The sequence below is a fragment of the Lonchura striata genome, chromosome 16 (assembly GCF_046129695.1).
Source record: "Lonchura striata isolate bLonStr1 chromosome 16, bLonStr1.mat, whole genome shotgun sequence".
Taxonomy (NCBI): Eukaryota; Metazoa; Chordata; class Aves; order Passeriformes; family Estrildidae; genus Lonchura; species Lonchura striata.
The window spans coordinates 3,905,955-3,922,069 of NC_134618.1; the positions used below are offsets into that span (position 1 = coordinate 3,905,955).

The window sequence follows — 16,115 nt, forward strand, 5'->3', positions numbered from 1 at the left end:
ACTCCCAAAGGTAGTGGCGAGGTGAGGGCGGGAGAGCAGCACTGAACACCCATCCCAAATGACCCTCATTGCTCTCGATGTTATCATGCCATAAACTGATACCCCACAGTACAGCAAGGAAGCCATCCTGTTCCCTCTCCCTGCTCTGAGGAAGGGTGCTTAACCTGTTAACTTAAGTACCACACCCACATGAGCAGACAAAGCAGCACTGTGACCAGCGGCTCCATACCTAATATAGCAAACGCTCAGATAAATTTGTTTCCAACTCCCTTCGGCAGATCTGTTGTTATCTCAACCCTTGGAGCCTCACACTGGGCACCAGATAAGACTGTTGTGGTTTAAGAATGGTATTCCCCAATTTAGTGCTCGAAACTGAGACTCCCCATGACCCCCTCCCTCTGCGGTGGGCTAAGAGGAGAGAGGCACAAAAGGCAAAGATCACGGGTTCAGATAACAGCAAGAAACAGCAGTGAGATAAGAAAACAAAGAGAGGTGAATGATTTACATACAAAATGCTCAGAAAACCCCTTCTCCCTGGAAGAGACTCCCTTTCCCCTGCCCTCAGCAGTGATGGTAGATTGTACAGAATAACCTCTGTGTCCTGGACATGCCCCCTCCCAGCTACTGCGAGGAATAAATCTGTCCTGGTCCAGGACTGTGTCATAATCTACCTGTCCATCTCTCTGCTCGGTAATCTTGGAAACTTAATTATCTGTGAGGCCATTAAGAAAAATGGGTCAAATTGACCAGTGATTTCCAAAGTGATTAGAGAAAAATTGATCTGAGGGAGGAGGAGGAGATGTGCAGTTTCCCTAGGATGCCTAACAAAGCGTATAACTGGTTTGTGATCCTGCAATCAATGTCATTCTGAAGAGGCAACTTAATTGCTGCAGGATTGAGTGAAAGGATGGAATTCTGTGCTGGAGTCCATCCTCTCTGTGATCTCATGTCTTGACAAGAGCCATCACCTGGAGCTGCACTCAGCCATGTTCAGGAACACAGTTCTGGGGTACACAGGAGGTTGCAATCATTTGATTCATTTTTTGGCTTCTGTTCTACACCTCTGCCTTCCTGGACTTTGGTCTCCTGGTTTTGTTAATGGACTCTAGTCATAGTCTCATCTTTCTTCTCATCTTTTGGTGTTGTCTCTGGAAAAGCAGAAGAGTATTTGTAATTACCTTTCTATTACAAGATTCCATTTTATAAAGACTAGAGAAATATGGAAATGACAGTGATACAAAGACAGGCTATCTCTTATTAGAGGCCTTATGATTTTTGTGAACTAACTCCTGTTGATGAGTAGAAGGACACACTATTTAAATAAAACATTAATATAATCTTAACAATTTCAGTGGTATTTAGTCACTTCCATTTTTTCTAATTTTGGCTCTTAAGCTACAGAGCTTCAGCTCCTACCTGTTGCTCTGTCTTTGCTAAATATAAAATATTTCTGTTATCACCTTTTTATTCTCAAAATCAGTACTTTAGAATCACATCAGCCCTTGCCTTAATAACATAAGCAAATTAATAAGCTTAAATAGTAAGCTAAATTAATTAGGCTATTAGATTACAATTAGCCTGTCTTTGGCCATGCCCATTAGTCCTTTGAACACTACTTGAGGCCTCTCTGGATTCTGTAATTTTTACCTGTCATTCCTGAACTATGACAGTGAGTTGGTCATGGTTGCAGCAGAATTCCCATCACTCCAGACACATAAAATGGCACTTTCCCCTTATCCTATTGTCTTGTCATCCCTCCTGCTGGCATATTGAGAGCTCACATTTGTTCTTCTTCAAGCATTTTGCAGATTCATGGCTTTCAAAGTCTGGCCAAGCTTGTCTTGTTTGCTTCCTTTCTTTCCAGGCTGTTTTCTAGCCAAAAAATCCAGCAGATAGAGAATTGAATATTAATGATAACTATTTTTATTTTACAGGATTAGATCATAATCAGATTACTTTAGCCCGGCTTATTTTCCACTGAGCCCATGCTGCTTTGAGTTCTCTGATTCTTATATCAACCTTTCAGTATTTTTTCTGTTGTCAGCTCAGTCCAAATCTCATTGTATTGTTTTGGTTTTAAATACTTGCCCAGAATAACCTTCTTCCATTTTTGTACAGAGTCAGTGCTTCAAAATTTAATGAAAATCAACATTTAACTTGGAGATAAGTTTGTTGCTTTGTGTGTTTGGTTTGGGTAGTTTTGGGTTGTTTGTTTTTTTAACTAATCTGTCTGGACCAGCTAATTAGAAAAAATGTAATTATGGCATTAACTTTAGGTAGATAGTGGTAGTAGATACAAACCCAGGAGCATTATCAGAGGTGGGTGCTGCTCCTTGGCACGTGACTACAAATGCAGGTGCTTTCCTCTCTCACAGGAAAATTGAGGCTGAACTCGGTCTGTCCTGCCAGACCTTTTATTAAATTTGAAAACCCTGGAGTGAAAAGTGAGCTGAGGCAGCAGAGGAGAGCAGAATTTCCCAAAGGAAAAGGCATTGCAAGGAGCATAGCTGCATGTAGTTGTGAGGTTTCTGGCAGTGTGTTGGAGAGAAAGCTAAAAAAGGAGTAGGAAATTATGTGCTTGTAACAGGGAGTGGAGTTTGCAGCCCGTTGTGTTGGTTGCATGTCCTGGGAGCCCCAGAGGAATGTGGTGGTGGAGTAGCCCGGATTGCAGGAGTGAGAGCTGTGGTGGTGGAGGTGAGGAGACAGTTGATAAAAATTTAAAGGAGGAGGGAAGGGCAGAGTTTATTTGCAGCCTGAACACTTGGTGTACAAGAGGGAGCATTACCCATCTCCTCGATGCTGGGCTAGAGGAGGAAGTACTGTGGTGTGTCAGTGTTGCTAAAGAAGAGAGGGGAAAAGGAAGATTGAAAAGCAGAAGGAACAACACAGTGTGGAGATCTAGTCTGCTCTGAAAACTATCTTCAGAATTAGATTGGTGAACTTCTCACTTGTCATATCACCTGTGAGCTGCACCCTCAGATGAGGTTTTGTAGGTTTGGTCACAGGCTTCCTCTATAAAATCTATGAAACTCTAGGAACTAGAGGAAATGGAATTGCTCTTCTGCTTTGAAGAGGACTAAGAAGCAAAGCAGGAGAAGCACCTCCCACAGCTGCTGCTCAGAGCACTGCAGTGTGATGGCTCCTGTAGTCCAAGGCAGCTGAACAAAGGTTTTAAGTGCTGGGGGTTTTTTTAGCTTGGAAGTTTGTACATTCCATGGCTTATGAGAGTAGAGTGAAATACCCTGTTTCCTATCCACACTTGCTAATAGATTCCAGTATCTTAGAGAGTTGCCATAGTGATAAAAAAGGGAACAGAATCTACTTGTCTTCCTGGGATAGCAGAATTATTAAATTAAATACTCTTTTCCATTAAAGGAGAGTGTCATTATCACATTTTTGAAAACTGTTTTAGAGCAGAAGTAATGTGTTTAAGGTGGTGTCCTGCATTAATCGTGTTCCTTCTTGAGGCACCTCTTGCCTTAACTTGCACTTGGGATACACCCCTTTATCTCCCCCACTGCAGCTGGTGGAACAGAACAACACCTTTCTTGGGAAAGTCTGCTCCACTCCATCAGAATTCATGCAGCTGTGACCACAAAGAGCTGGGCAAAAGAAGCAAGATTTTCCCAAAATTGCAGCGCAGAAACGGAAATGTAAGACGTGAGTTGCAGAGGATGAGGTGGGATGAAAGGAGCCACCATGGGATGGAGTGCAGGGAACAGGGCTGAAAGTGGTGGCAGGAAGAGAGAGGAGATGAAATTATGGAGGGGAGCAAAGGCACATGTAGGGAACATCCATGAGCTTAGAACAAAATGGGAGTGAACGACATAACCCGAGTTGTCAGAGAGAAGCTTTCAGCTTTTGGTGTAATGGAGATGCCTGGATGCAAGGTGGAGTAGCCCTGTGATGCACATCCATGCCTGCTTCATGCAGGTGGAAAAAGAAACAACTCACACTGGATTGCTCTTTGCTTCCCTTCCTTTTAGAAAAGTAAATTTAACAAGCTTTAAGCCAAATACAAATCTTTGTGATGGCTCAGAGTTCCCCATGAAAATGACCATTCTTACCTGGTTGTAAACTCCAGTGTTCTTGCTGGTGACTTTTAATTACCTGGTAATTTTCCCTTGAACTACCTATTTTGAGATCAGAGCTCTGTTTCAGAAATATAAAAACAAAGATCTTCTGAGTATCTGCCTTTCCTTACCTGCTTGGAAAAAACCTGGAAGCAGAGGTAGGAGTTACGCTGTTTGAGCCTTCCGAGTCCTTTGCTTGGAGCTGCCAGTTTCCATTTGCAGAATAAACAAACAGGATAAACTCCTTACTATGTGTAGGCTCAATCTTCTCCATATATTTATTTACCAGTTGTTTTTTGAGATTTCGGTCAGCCATGGCTTAAAGTTCCACAGCAGTCACTGGGCTCAGCATTCAGATAATTAACCAGGAATTGCAGTTTGTGTCTCATGCTGTTGGGTGTCTCTGCCTGATTCTTCCTCTCCTTCCCCCTCCTGTTTGCTGCCTTCCCACCAGGGAGGAGCTGGCTGGTTTGCTTTGCTGGAGTCACTACCTGGCTGTGTTTGGAATCAATTCCCAGCTGCTCCTCAGGGTACCAGGAACAGCTCTGGAACGCTGTGGATCTCAGTGCTGTTTGTCAGCAGGTTGTTCTGCCACTGAAACTCCTTGCTGATCCCAGACTTGGTTGGAAGCTGTTAAAAATGGATAAGAATTGATTCAAGCAGGTTTCACATTGTATTGTGCATTCCTAGTCTCTGGAAATCACAGTCCTGTTAATTTGAATTCTTCCTAGGAAAAACTGAATTTAAACCCCCCTAAAACCACAAATATCAGTTTTTATAAACTCATCTTGTGGATGGTCCCTCCTAATTTTTGTCTCCATATTTACTCCAGGGATTGCTACCTAAGAAAGGTTTTTCCACTTACTCAGACTATTTTTTTAGAAGATTAACTTCAAACAAAAAATAAGTCTTTAGTACTTTTTTTAACTGTCAGTAATTTACAAAAGTGAAGTGTAGGTTAAAAGGCATGTCTGATGTTTTACAATGTTATCAAATATTGCTAGTTTTTGAAAGTTACAGACTGATATAATGCTTCAGCTGTAGGTTCCTTTCCCTTATGAAAGCACAGCTTTGGACACTGAAATACAATGTGGTAGAGAGCGAGTTAACCAAAATACAAGGTTTCAAATGGAAGCTACTCTGCTTCCAGCTGGATTTCAGAGAACAGCAAAGCATTTCTTAAAATTTCAATCAAGTATTTATTACTTAATGACCACCTAGAGTAGGAAGAATTATCCTCATCCTATTAAGCACTCAGCTTGGAAGATTTGAAAGGTTGCTTTGTTGTTGTACAGAGTTATGATCTGTCTAATAACAAGATCTATTGAAAAGGAAATGTTAAAATAAAATGAAAGAGCCATGTGGTGGTATCTGTTAGGATCGCAGAGCCTCAGTGCTTTGGGGATCTTCAAGTCATTTAGAGTTTTAACAAACTTGAAACTGTCTTTCAAGACAAATATTTCTAATATTTTTCCTAAAAATCCATTTTTAAACATTCTTCCTTTAATTAAAAAGCATTAATATTCCTTGATAACAAGATGAGAACACCTCTTTGTTTCTTTTGGAGTAAGAACTTAAATTTGATGTAAAATTTGATGAGCGTTCTCACTGCCTGAAGAAAATCTCTCTTCTGCTCTTTGAAAATGCAGCTGTATAAGATTCTGCCAGAAGCTTTTAACACCAGGCTTCCAAGCTCAGCACATCCATGGGGCATTCATTGCCTGCACTGAGCCTTTTCCATCTCCTCCCTGGTGCCCGAGCCTGCTCCATCCATGAGCTGCCAGGCCCAGGGAGGGCTCTGCTTGCCATGGGGTGGCCCATGGAACCATGGCAAGAGGTTTGAGCAGCATTCCTGTCTCCCACTTTGAATTCCCCACGGCTTTCCCACTGCTGGGGTGACTGTAAAGATTTGCAGGAAGTGTAATGGTGGTTGTCAGAGAAGTTTGTATATTATTCCATTCAAAAAACTCCTCCAAACTTTCAAACAAGTTCAAAGAAGACTGGAAGGGCAAAGTCCTTCCAACAACGAAGTTTGTAGTTAGGAATTAGACATGAGGGGACTAACAGCCCCAGAGTTAATGTTCCTATTTCTGGCTTCTGAAAGGTTTCAGTAGTTCTCTTAAGCTTTCTCAGGATCTCACTTTAATTTCAGAAATTTTCTTCACTGTTGATCTGATAGACCCCTACAGCATTAATGAACAGCTGTCATTATCAGATGACACTTTCTCATACCTTGTCTGAAATAGGGGGTTGAGTGGGTAATTTTATTAAATACTTTGCTATTAATTCTTCAGAGAAAGCTGCCAAAATCTGTGGTGTAATAAATAATAATTAAACTAATTTATCTGAACATGCAGTCTGCAAACAAACACAGAAATACAGAAAATTAAATTCTTGATATTTGTGCAATGTGATAGTAGCTAATGCCACTTCTCTTTAAAGGCAGTCTTGGGGCTAAACTTTGGATGCTAATTTTTTGTCTTACTTGCTATTTGAATTATTCAGCTCTACTCTGGGACACAGCACATATTTGATAACCTCATATATTGCAAAGTAACAGCTTTTGGGATTTTTTTAATGTGTAAAGATAGAACGTCTTGTACAGTGAAGAAAGGCCCAAATCTGGCAACAGTCACTGGGCAGGATGCAGGGAAAGGCAGCATTTCTAACAAAAAGCTACTTGGAGAGTGGAAGGGCCAGCTGTCTGAAACCAGAGGGTACAAAGTACAGGGACAAAGAGGACAAGGCCCAGTCAAATTGTGTTTATTGGACTCTGCCCCAGTGTAATTTGCTGCTTATAACTGGTGCTTCCTCAACTGCTCGTTTAGCCCGATTCCTGTAAGCATAAAAAACAACCTCTGAGTAATCCTTCATTATGAGGCTGTTCCAGTGATAAGCTGATGTGAGCAGGCCTTCTTCCAGCTATGGGAATAGTCCCTGAGTCCCTGCTGGCAAGGGAGGAGAAGAGACCAGGACCATAGTGTTCTATGAGGGAGGAAATGCTGGAGAAGTAAAAGGAAGAGGAAAATAGGATTTACTATTTCAAATAAAGACTTCTCTCAGTGGTTGGATTCATTTAGGACCAGGTCATAAAGTCAGCTAGAAATCATCCCAGTGAGGCAAGGGGGTGAACAAATGTGATCCGTTGAGTAGGTCCTATGGGAGGGACTCTTCAACTCCCTGACAGGAGGGTGGGCACAGGCTCTGTTCCCACAGAACAAGGGACAGAATGGGAGGGAACAGCCTCAAGCTGTGCCAAGGGAGGTCCAGGTTGGACATCAGGAGGAATTTCTCCATGGAAAGGGTGGTCAGGCATTGTAAGGCAGCACCCAGGGAGGTGGTGGAATCCCCATACCTGGAGGAGTCCAAGGAAAGCCTGGATGTGGCACACAGGGCTCTGGGCTGGGTGACAAGGTGTGATGGGTCTCAGGGTTGGACTCTTGGAGGTCTTTTCCAACCTCAGTGATTCTGTGGTTCCAGTGGAGGAGATTTCACGATGGAAGAGACTCCTGCAGGCCAAGTGGCTCTTTGGATGTACAGTGTTCTCTCCAGTCATTCAGGGGGAGTTGTGTTTCTGTTTTCCAGTCTTGGGGAGTTCTCAGGGTGTCATTTATCAAGGCTGTCAGTCTTAGACATCTTTTTGCTTAGACACTTCTCCTGGAGTACCAAAACATAAGTTGATAACCATTTGCTCGATGCCTCTATATATTCCCCTCCCTTCCCATCTGTCTGTGTGCAAAGTCATGCTTTGTGCTCAGAATGCACAAAGTATCACAGGATTTGAAGTTTGCTTGCTCTTCCAAAGTTCCTGTAGTGTTGGAAAAAGTAATTTCTATTCATGTGGCTTGAGAAGGATGAGCTTGTTTTTCCTTTGATTTTATAAGTTGAATTGCAAGACTTCAGCCCCACACAGCATATGTATTTGTAAAACACCTTTTTAGGATATATTTTAGCTTGGTAAAAGTTGTGAAATTGTGAATTTAATACTGAGAATTTAATATTGAGAAACTTATACTGGAATTTGGTCTCTGCGAATGCAAAGATGGATATTTGACATATGTTTGGGTTTTTTTTTTAAATCTCCCTTTGGAATCACGAAAATTCTAATCATTTCATTCATTCATTCTTTTCCAGCTGGGAATGACAGGTAACACTACTCCCTTTGGGCAACCTTTCAGTCAAACTGGAGGGCAGCAGATGGGAGCTGCAGGAGTGAATCCTCAGTTGCCGAACAAGCCAGGCATGGCCAACAGCCTGTCTCCCTTCCCTGCCGACATCAAGAGTACTCCCGTCACCAGTGTGCCAAACATGGTGAGTTGGACCTGCTGCTTCCAGTATTCTGCACCTTTTCCTAGTGCTTTCTAAGTTCTTGGGTGATTCAGCTTCTGCAACATTTTCAAATTGCTTCTCCACGGTCATTTAAGCATCAGAGTTGTCCCGTGGTTCCTCATTTCCACTCTGCAGTGTGTATATAAAACTTCTCTCTGTTTTTATGCAGTGGTTATACTTTCTCAAGGAGCACAAGTATAAAAACTGCATTGTATCTTTTCATTTTGGCTCGTATATTTAGTTTCAAACCTGATAAAAATGTGTCTTCAAGTTATGTGGGTCAATTAGAATGTGTTGGGTCAATTAGAATGTGTTGGTGAATGTGTTCACCACCTTCCTGAAACTAAATAGTACCTCATATCCTTTGAAACTGATGTGGTAAACACCCCACGTGCTTCTCACTTTATACTGTGGCTGACTTGCAGGTCACGAACTTGCAAGAACAGTTCTTACTAGGACACCTTACAAGTTTATAGTATGATGTTTACCAGAGTTCTCTTTATAAAGTTAAATTAAATATTCCCATTGGTCTCAGGATGTTGCGTATTAATCAAACTGCTTGTGTTGTTTCTATGGAAACCCCAGCTTGTTGCATTTTAGATTCTTATACATGATAGCAGTTACTATAGAAACTTGTAAGACCTGCAAATTGCTTATTTTTTAATTTAAATTTAAAAAAAAGCTATTTTTTGGCACAACCAATGCCTGATCTTCCATCACTGTTTGCTACCTGCCTGTCACTAATAAGCTCTGTATGAGAGGCAAGAGGATGCAATAAACTTCCTCTTTTCTCCTGATTTTAGAGAATCACTTCCTAATTTTCCTCTAGTTATGCTGTGAAATCTTTAATATCATCTGTCATTTACTGTTTATGATTAGGAAAGGAGCTTGTGCCTGGATTAATACCATGTGCAGAACACCACTTGCACTCATACAGAATATTTGTAATAGACAATTTGCTGCATGGCTACTCTAATTGTTTTAAGTGTTTGGATCCAGGTGTAATGCAAGTGAATTATTGTCCTGATGCAGCAGAAAACCTGCAGGTCTCCCCAGAATGTTGTATTCATGTCAGGGACTGGGGGATCTTGAAGCCTAATTTTGTGCTCATTTAAAAATCAGGTTTGGGAAAGTCTATGTCTTAATATACCCACCAGTATAGAATGTAGTGGTCAATATTCAGGTGGAATAAAAAATGCATTTGCCATCAAGACTTATCAGGTGATGGGAGAGAAATAAAATCAAAAACTGTTTTCTTTCTTGTCCAAGAGAAAGGCAAGTGAGGGAAACTTTCCCAGTAGTATCAGTTGCAGGTTTAAAATGTCAAAAATACCAACTGAGAGAACAATCAGAACCATCTGTCTTTGTTTCTCAGGTGTCAAAATCTTCACATGTCCAATATATCTTCTTTTCCCTCACACCAACACCGAGAGTAATGGGCATTTCAGCCTACAGACACTGGCACTGTGGAACCCAAAGGTCTCAGCTCACGTGGGGGTTAGAGGCATGGTGATCCTGACAGGAGTGTAACTTCAAAAACTGAATTTATATCTAAACATTTTTACTGCAAAGCCAAGAACTTAAAAAGAAATGTCACACTTGTTAGAATTTAACCTTTATTTGGCAACAGTGGGCAAGGCAATGTAATTATTTGGTAATAGCACATCCATGGCCATATGTTATTCCTTCCACAGGGACTTTGCTTTATTCAGTGAACAATATGAATAGAGCCCCTGGAAAGAGCACACAGTCAACATTTAGTTCTATCTTTGCAGCTCGGTGTGTAGCTGTGGGCATTGCTGGCTGAATGTTGTAATATATCTCACTTGGTCACTTCCAGATGCTCTTTTCTGTGGCAGTCAGCACTGGAGCAGGTTTTTTTTTGGATTAGTTGATTTTCACAGCACCTCTCTGAGATAAAGATGTGTTGCCCCAGTTTTAAGCACAGAGGTACGAGGAGAGTAAAACTGGCAGAATCTGCTGACTCAGAACTTGAGGTTTGTAGGCTCTGGCTTGCTAAACCTTATTTGATATGTTAAGGCATTACCTAAGGGTAAAATAAGATCCAGAGCAGTTCCATGAGTTACAGAAATACACATCTAAGTGACATCTGTCACTCACATTGGGTAACCAAAATGTGACCCAAATGGCTCTTGTGAAAAGTAGCTGGTGACAGAGGCAGGTCCCCAGAGCAGAGCTGCAATCCTGCCCTGTGTTCTTGCTGCAATCCTGCTGCTATTTCTGTGTCTTGAGATGTTTTAGTCCCTGGAGATGATGGTTTATTTAATGTGCTTGGCCTGGAGACACGGCCTGAGCTGTTCCCTGAGGGAGGCAGCAGTGATGTGGAAAAGGCTATTGTGTTATGTTAACATCAGTCAAAAATGAACCTGTGGAGGGTCAGTTCAGACTCCATCCACTACAGCAATTTGAAAGACAACTGCATACTTAAAAAACCAAAAAGCCCTGTTCAGGGTCCTTTGTGGGATGAGTGTAACCACATATCTTGCTAAACCAGCCCTCTATACTATCCTTATCTTAAAGGGCCCCCAAAGTACTATTCCATGTGAGAGACAAACCACGTGAATGAAAACACTGGTGGTGTGTGGCCTGTCTGAGGCAGGAAATCAGATTGCAGCATGGCACTGAGCACTGTGGTTACCACAAGGGGTATTTAAACAAGAGAAGAGGAAGCAGAAAACTGCAGCCATTGTCCGAGGACTACTAACTACTAACTACTACTACTAACTACTAACTACTAACTACTACTAACTACTAACACTAAGTCCTGAAAACCAAAATATTTTTAAATACTCCTTTCAGTCTTTAGCCTTACACCTTGTATGTGTGCTGCAAAAGTAAAAGATTATTCAGTTTCTTAACCCACATTATTCTAATCATTACTGTGTGATACCCCTGTCCCCAACAGTAACCAGGACTTCTCCCACTGCCAGGCATAACCCTGGCAGCCAGGACAAATGTGCTGTGGCTGCAGATTTGGATTTTTGATCCAAATTCAGGCTACCACTCTCCTGAAAGCAGCACTCTCCCACCCCCCCTGCCTGCCCAGTAAAGTGGCTCTCTGAAGTGTTCACTGCAAGCATGTTCCAGGCATGACCTTACACTACACCCTGAGAAGCATGTCTGGATTAATCTCTTTAATTAGAAAAGAAGAACAAACCTTATGCTATTAAAATGATTAAGAGGTCAGCATTAAGGTATTAATTTTCAGTGCCAGCAGGATGGATTGATTTTGTTTGTTTGTTTTGTTTTAATGGTGATCCAAACAGCATATTAGCTCTTGCTTTGTGGGGCTACTGCAGAATCAGTTCCCTTTACAGAATGGACAGCTTGAAAACTGGAGTGAAAGGCTTGTTTCCAAAAGAGAAACATTGCTTCTGATGTTGGAAGTTTTGGTGACATATTACTGAGCCTCAGTGCTGCTGAAATGGTTGTGATGCAGGACTGGCAGTGCTGTGCTGGTGAGATCATGCACGATCCCTGGGCTGTGGACGCGAGCCACGCTCTGCTCTCGGGCTCTCAGCGTGGTGTGCAGCCGGTTTGGGAGCCAGCAGCCAGTTTGGGAGCCAGCAGCCTCTGGTTTTGGAGTGTGCAGGCTCTGGGAGGAGCTGCTGGGGGGAGCCCTGTGAGGCTTTTCCATCAAGGCTGCTGAAGCTTTGCACTCCCTGCAGTGCTGCCCGTTCCAAGGGTGGTGGTGGATGGTTCCTTCGTGGGCATACCAGTCAATCTGGTATTTCTGCATGGCTTAGGAACACAATGGGGGAAGTTTGGCTTCCAGACACCAGCATGGTTTCACAGTTATCCCTATGACCAGCAGATGGAGTTGAGAGAATATTGCTTTTTGGAAGTGAAGGAAATAATTTTTCTTCAATTCTTGACTTAGAATTGGATCAGCATATCTTCTCCTGTGCTTCCCTTCCCCCCACCCCCCACCTCCCTGCATCAGGAGCTCTCTGTTTTGCCCTTCTTTGTTTCTTTTTATGTCCTATGGATTTCTGTAATAACAGATTGTGATCAGAAGACAGAGAAGTGACTGGAAGACAGAGAAGTGACTGGGGGGTGAGGATATCTGAGGTGTGTCTTGCTGCAGACCTCTGAGGGAGAGGAAGAAAGCTTTTAAACTGGGAGGCCAGGTTTAATTAGAGCAAGTAGAACTGTAGCTACTTAAAATAGACAACCGCTATTTTATTCTACAGACCAGAAAGAAAAGGCTTTATGAAGAATCACTTAACTCTTTTGCCCTTCCAGGGAGGAAGGCCTATGTCCTGACCCTTCCTGTGATTTTTCCTCTCTTGCAGCACAGCCACTCTCCTCTATCTCTGTGGCTGTTGCACTGGCAGCATGCTGAGTGTCTGCTTGCTGCTCTCTGCAGAATTCTCCCCATCTCAGCTGGGTTTGCTGTCGGTTGTGCTCACCTTCCCTGTGCCTGCCCTGACCTCCACTCTGAAATTCAGTTTCTTGTTCACAGGCAAGTTCACTCCTTCCTCAAGAAAATCCCACCTGATTTACAGCAGAGGACAGCTGGGAAAAGGCTCTGCTTAGGTCTAGAGGAGAAGATCTTAATAACCTGGAAACAAATCCTGCAGATAGTGTTCAGTGCCAGGGAAAGGACGTTGTTTTGTTGGGAGCAGAGCATCTCTGTCTTGCCTTAGTGCAGGACTTCATCCTGGGGATGTGGATTGCTTTGAATGGTGGGATATTTTAGCTTTTGCATCATCTGTAAATACAGTGCCAGGCTGGCAAAAGATGACAAAGAGGAATTAATCTTTTCCCGATGCTCTGGCCTGTGTTCCACTCTCCCCTCCCCCACATGCAAATATAAGCAGTGGAGAGTATCCATTGCTGTGTCCTACCCTATTCCAGCAGCTGAGGTGCTCCATAGCCAGCACTCCAACAGCATGGCTCTCCTTCCCTTAGGAATTTCTCATTTGTACTTTACCCTTTTTTCTATTCAGGATTTGCTGTCTGGGATTTTTAATGCTCCTCATTCCTCAGTCTGTTTTATCCCCCACTAAAATACTGAGGTTTATGTAGGGTATATAACCTCTCAATATTTTGCTCAGGCAATTTCCTATATGTGAGAGCTGGAATCTGTCTACACTTTCCTGTATTTTGTCCATTTTTTCTACTTTGAAACACTTCTTCAGTGTACATTTCTTGGCATTTGCTGGTCCTGCAAATCAGAAAGATGAGGAGATAAAACTCCACAAGTGTATCCTTAAGAAAGATGCTTATCCAGCCTTGATGCCTAGCAGACTCAGTGGCATTGAACTGAGACTTTAGCTGGTTTCAAAACAAAATTCCATTTGCAAGTAAAAGTTAAGTGACTGACCAACTATTCAGGTTCTTTCTGTGGCCTGACCTTCTCACCTTTGAGCTTGTCATGGGCTTGCGAGTTCATTTGCCACTGCCACCCTCAGAGGTGGAAGCTGAAAGTTGAAAATATTCCTGTTTACCCTTGACATGAAAACTCTGCCTTTATCCATGTCAGTGCCAAAGCTTTGAGATAAATCCTGAGCTCTAAACACATTCTTCATGTTAACACCACAGCCTAAAGCTTCTCCAGGAGAGGTTTAGGTTGGATGTCAGGAAGGATTTCTTCCCAGAGAGGTTTGTCAGGCACTGGAATCTGCTGCCCAGGGAGGTGTTGGATCCCCACCCCTGGAGGTGTTCAAGGAAAGCCTGGAGGTGGCACTCAGTGCTCTGGACTGGTGACAAGGTAGGAATTGGTCATAGGTTGGCCTTGATGATGTCAGAGGGCTCTTCCAACCTAAATGGTTCTGGGATTCTGTTGGTTTTGTGTTCAGGAGCTGAATATCTTCCCACCTCTCCTCATTTCCTAGAGCACTGCCAGTGCTCAGGTTGGTGCTATAGGCTGACATCACTTATGTCCCTCCAGACAGCAGGATGGCCTTCTGAGGCTGTGTCCAGTTCAGGAAGTCTCTTTGCCTGTCCTGTGGAGCCTTCTGCTCAACATTCAGACTCAGATCGTGATTTCTCCTGCTCCTTGGGTGGGGAAATGCAGCACTGCAGGGTTTTGAGGCACCAATGCAAATGCTTGTGCATGTAATGCTGGTCTCTGCCTATTTGTGCATGTGTGAGCCTCCAACCTCTGGGGCCAAAGCAGACCCTGGTGTTCCTGGTGTCACAAGGATCCTTCCTGTTTGGATAGGACCAGGCTGCTCATTCCATGCCTGTTGAGAGTGACTGGTGGAACCAGGGAAACCACCATCCACATGAATTCCACATGAATTCCAAGAACTGTGAACTGGTTCTGTATCACTTGCCCAGCGAAACTCTGGTCATCAAGTGATTGCCCTGGGGAAGCCTTTGGCCTTGATGCCACCCAATAGCTGCTGCTTGAGCTCTCCTTCAGTTTTGGGACAGAATGATGCTCCCTGGGTTCTGCAGAGCTGGTTCAGCACTTCCTAGAGCATTCCTGCAAATCCTGTGGGCAGGAAAGACTACTGGAAAAGTCTTGGGATACTCATTATTGGAGTTGGTCAACTATGAACAATTAATCCAGATAGAAATATTGCTAATTGAAAGTTACATACATATAATATTGGATATATAATCCTCTATACATAAAATAATAATAATATTATATATATTATATATATAGATATATACGTATTGCTGATTGAAAGATTTACAGTTCATGTGTATATCCACTTTGTGCCTGCTATGCCTTCTGTGGAAGAGACCTTCAGGATCACACTTTAAGCCTGTGGCTGGAAGGAAACTAAAGAAGTTTGGGAGTGTTTCACCTTAATGTACCCGTGTGTGGGATTTGTGGCAGTAGATTCTTAATAACCTCACTAAGATCTGCTGTTGATTACAAACCTCTTTTACAGAACTAAAAGGCATTTTTCAAACAGAGGATTTGTCCTCATACAGTGAAAGTCACATTCTTCTTCTATCAGGGAGATGGAAAAAACATGGAAATAAACAGAAATTACAGAAGAAAAGTATTTTAAAACCATAATGCTCTGTAGAGTGGAGCTGAAGCAGAGTTCTGTATTGCATTGTTTACCTGCTGTAAGATTGCCACTGCTGCTGAAATTGCTGCCTACTTTTCTAAGAGAAGGTACATAGTGTTCCATCCTGACAATGTTGAGTGTTTTTGAATATAAATACATAAAAACATCGAGAATTGCTGGTCACTTGAGTAAAGTAAAACCACCAGGGAACTTTGAGTCCATCCAAGTCCACAAGAACAAGAAACTTGTGCATCTGTGCTGCCCAGACATGGAGGAAGCTTTTGCCCTTCAAGACAGGGACAGGGCAGAACCATCTTCCTCTGTGAATGAGTTTCCATAATTTTAAAGGGTATTAATAGCTGCCTTACCCTGTAGAAGTATGTATAACTCAGGGTCTAGAAAACCAACTCTTGACATTCCCATCTCTGTCAGAGGTTTTAGCAGATTTCCAACCCCTGATCCATTTGTTCTGTTGATGGTAGAGCAAGTGGCAAGGGAAACAAAAATATTTTTTTGCCTTGTTTATCTGACTGTTGAATTATTTATTTTAATTGTGGGTCCAGGAGTGCCTGAACACCCTGCTTCAGCAAGAACATTGTGAGTCAGGTGAAGCAACCTGAAGAAGCTTTATATTCTGAGGGGTTTTTGTGCCTACCAGCAGCACCCTGATCTGGAGTGAGACTGCCTTGTTCCTCAAACCACTGATATTCTG

The 16,115-nt window shown here is 42.6% G+C and overlaps 1 protein-coding gene across 6 annotated transcripts in view; it reads left to right on the top strand.

Annotated features, from left to right (window-relative positions):
• CREBBP (CREB binding lysine acetyltransferase) overlaps nt 1-16,115 on the top strand; it is a 95,055-nt gene that overhangs the window by 28,709 nt on the left and 50,231 nt on the right. For all 6 annotated transcript variants that reach the window (XM_021540803.3, XM_021540804.3, XM_021540802.3 and 3 more), the window contains one exon: nt 8,208-8,384. In XM_021540803.3, coding sequence (XP_021396478.2) covers nt 8,208-8,384 — 177 coding nt within the window. The remainder of the gene's footprint in view (nt 1-8,207; nt 8,385-16,115) is intronic.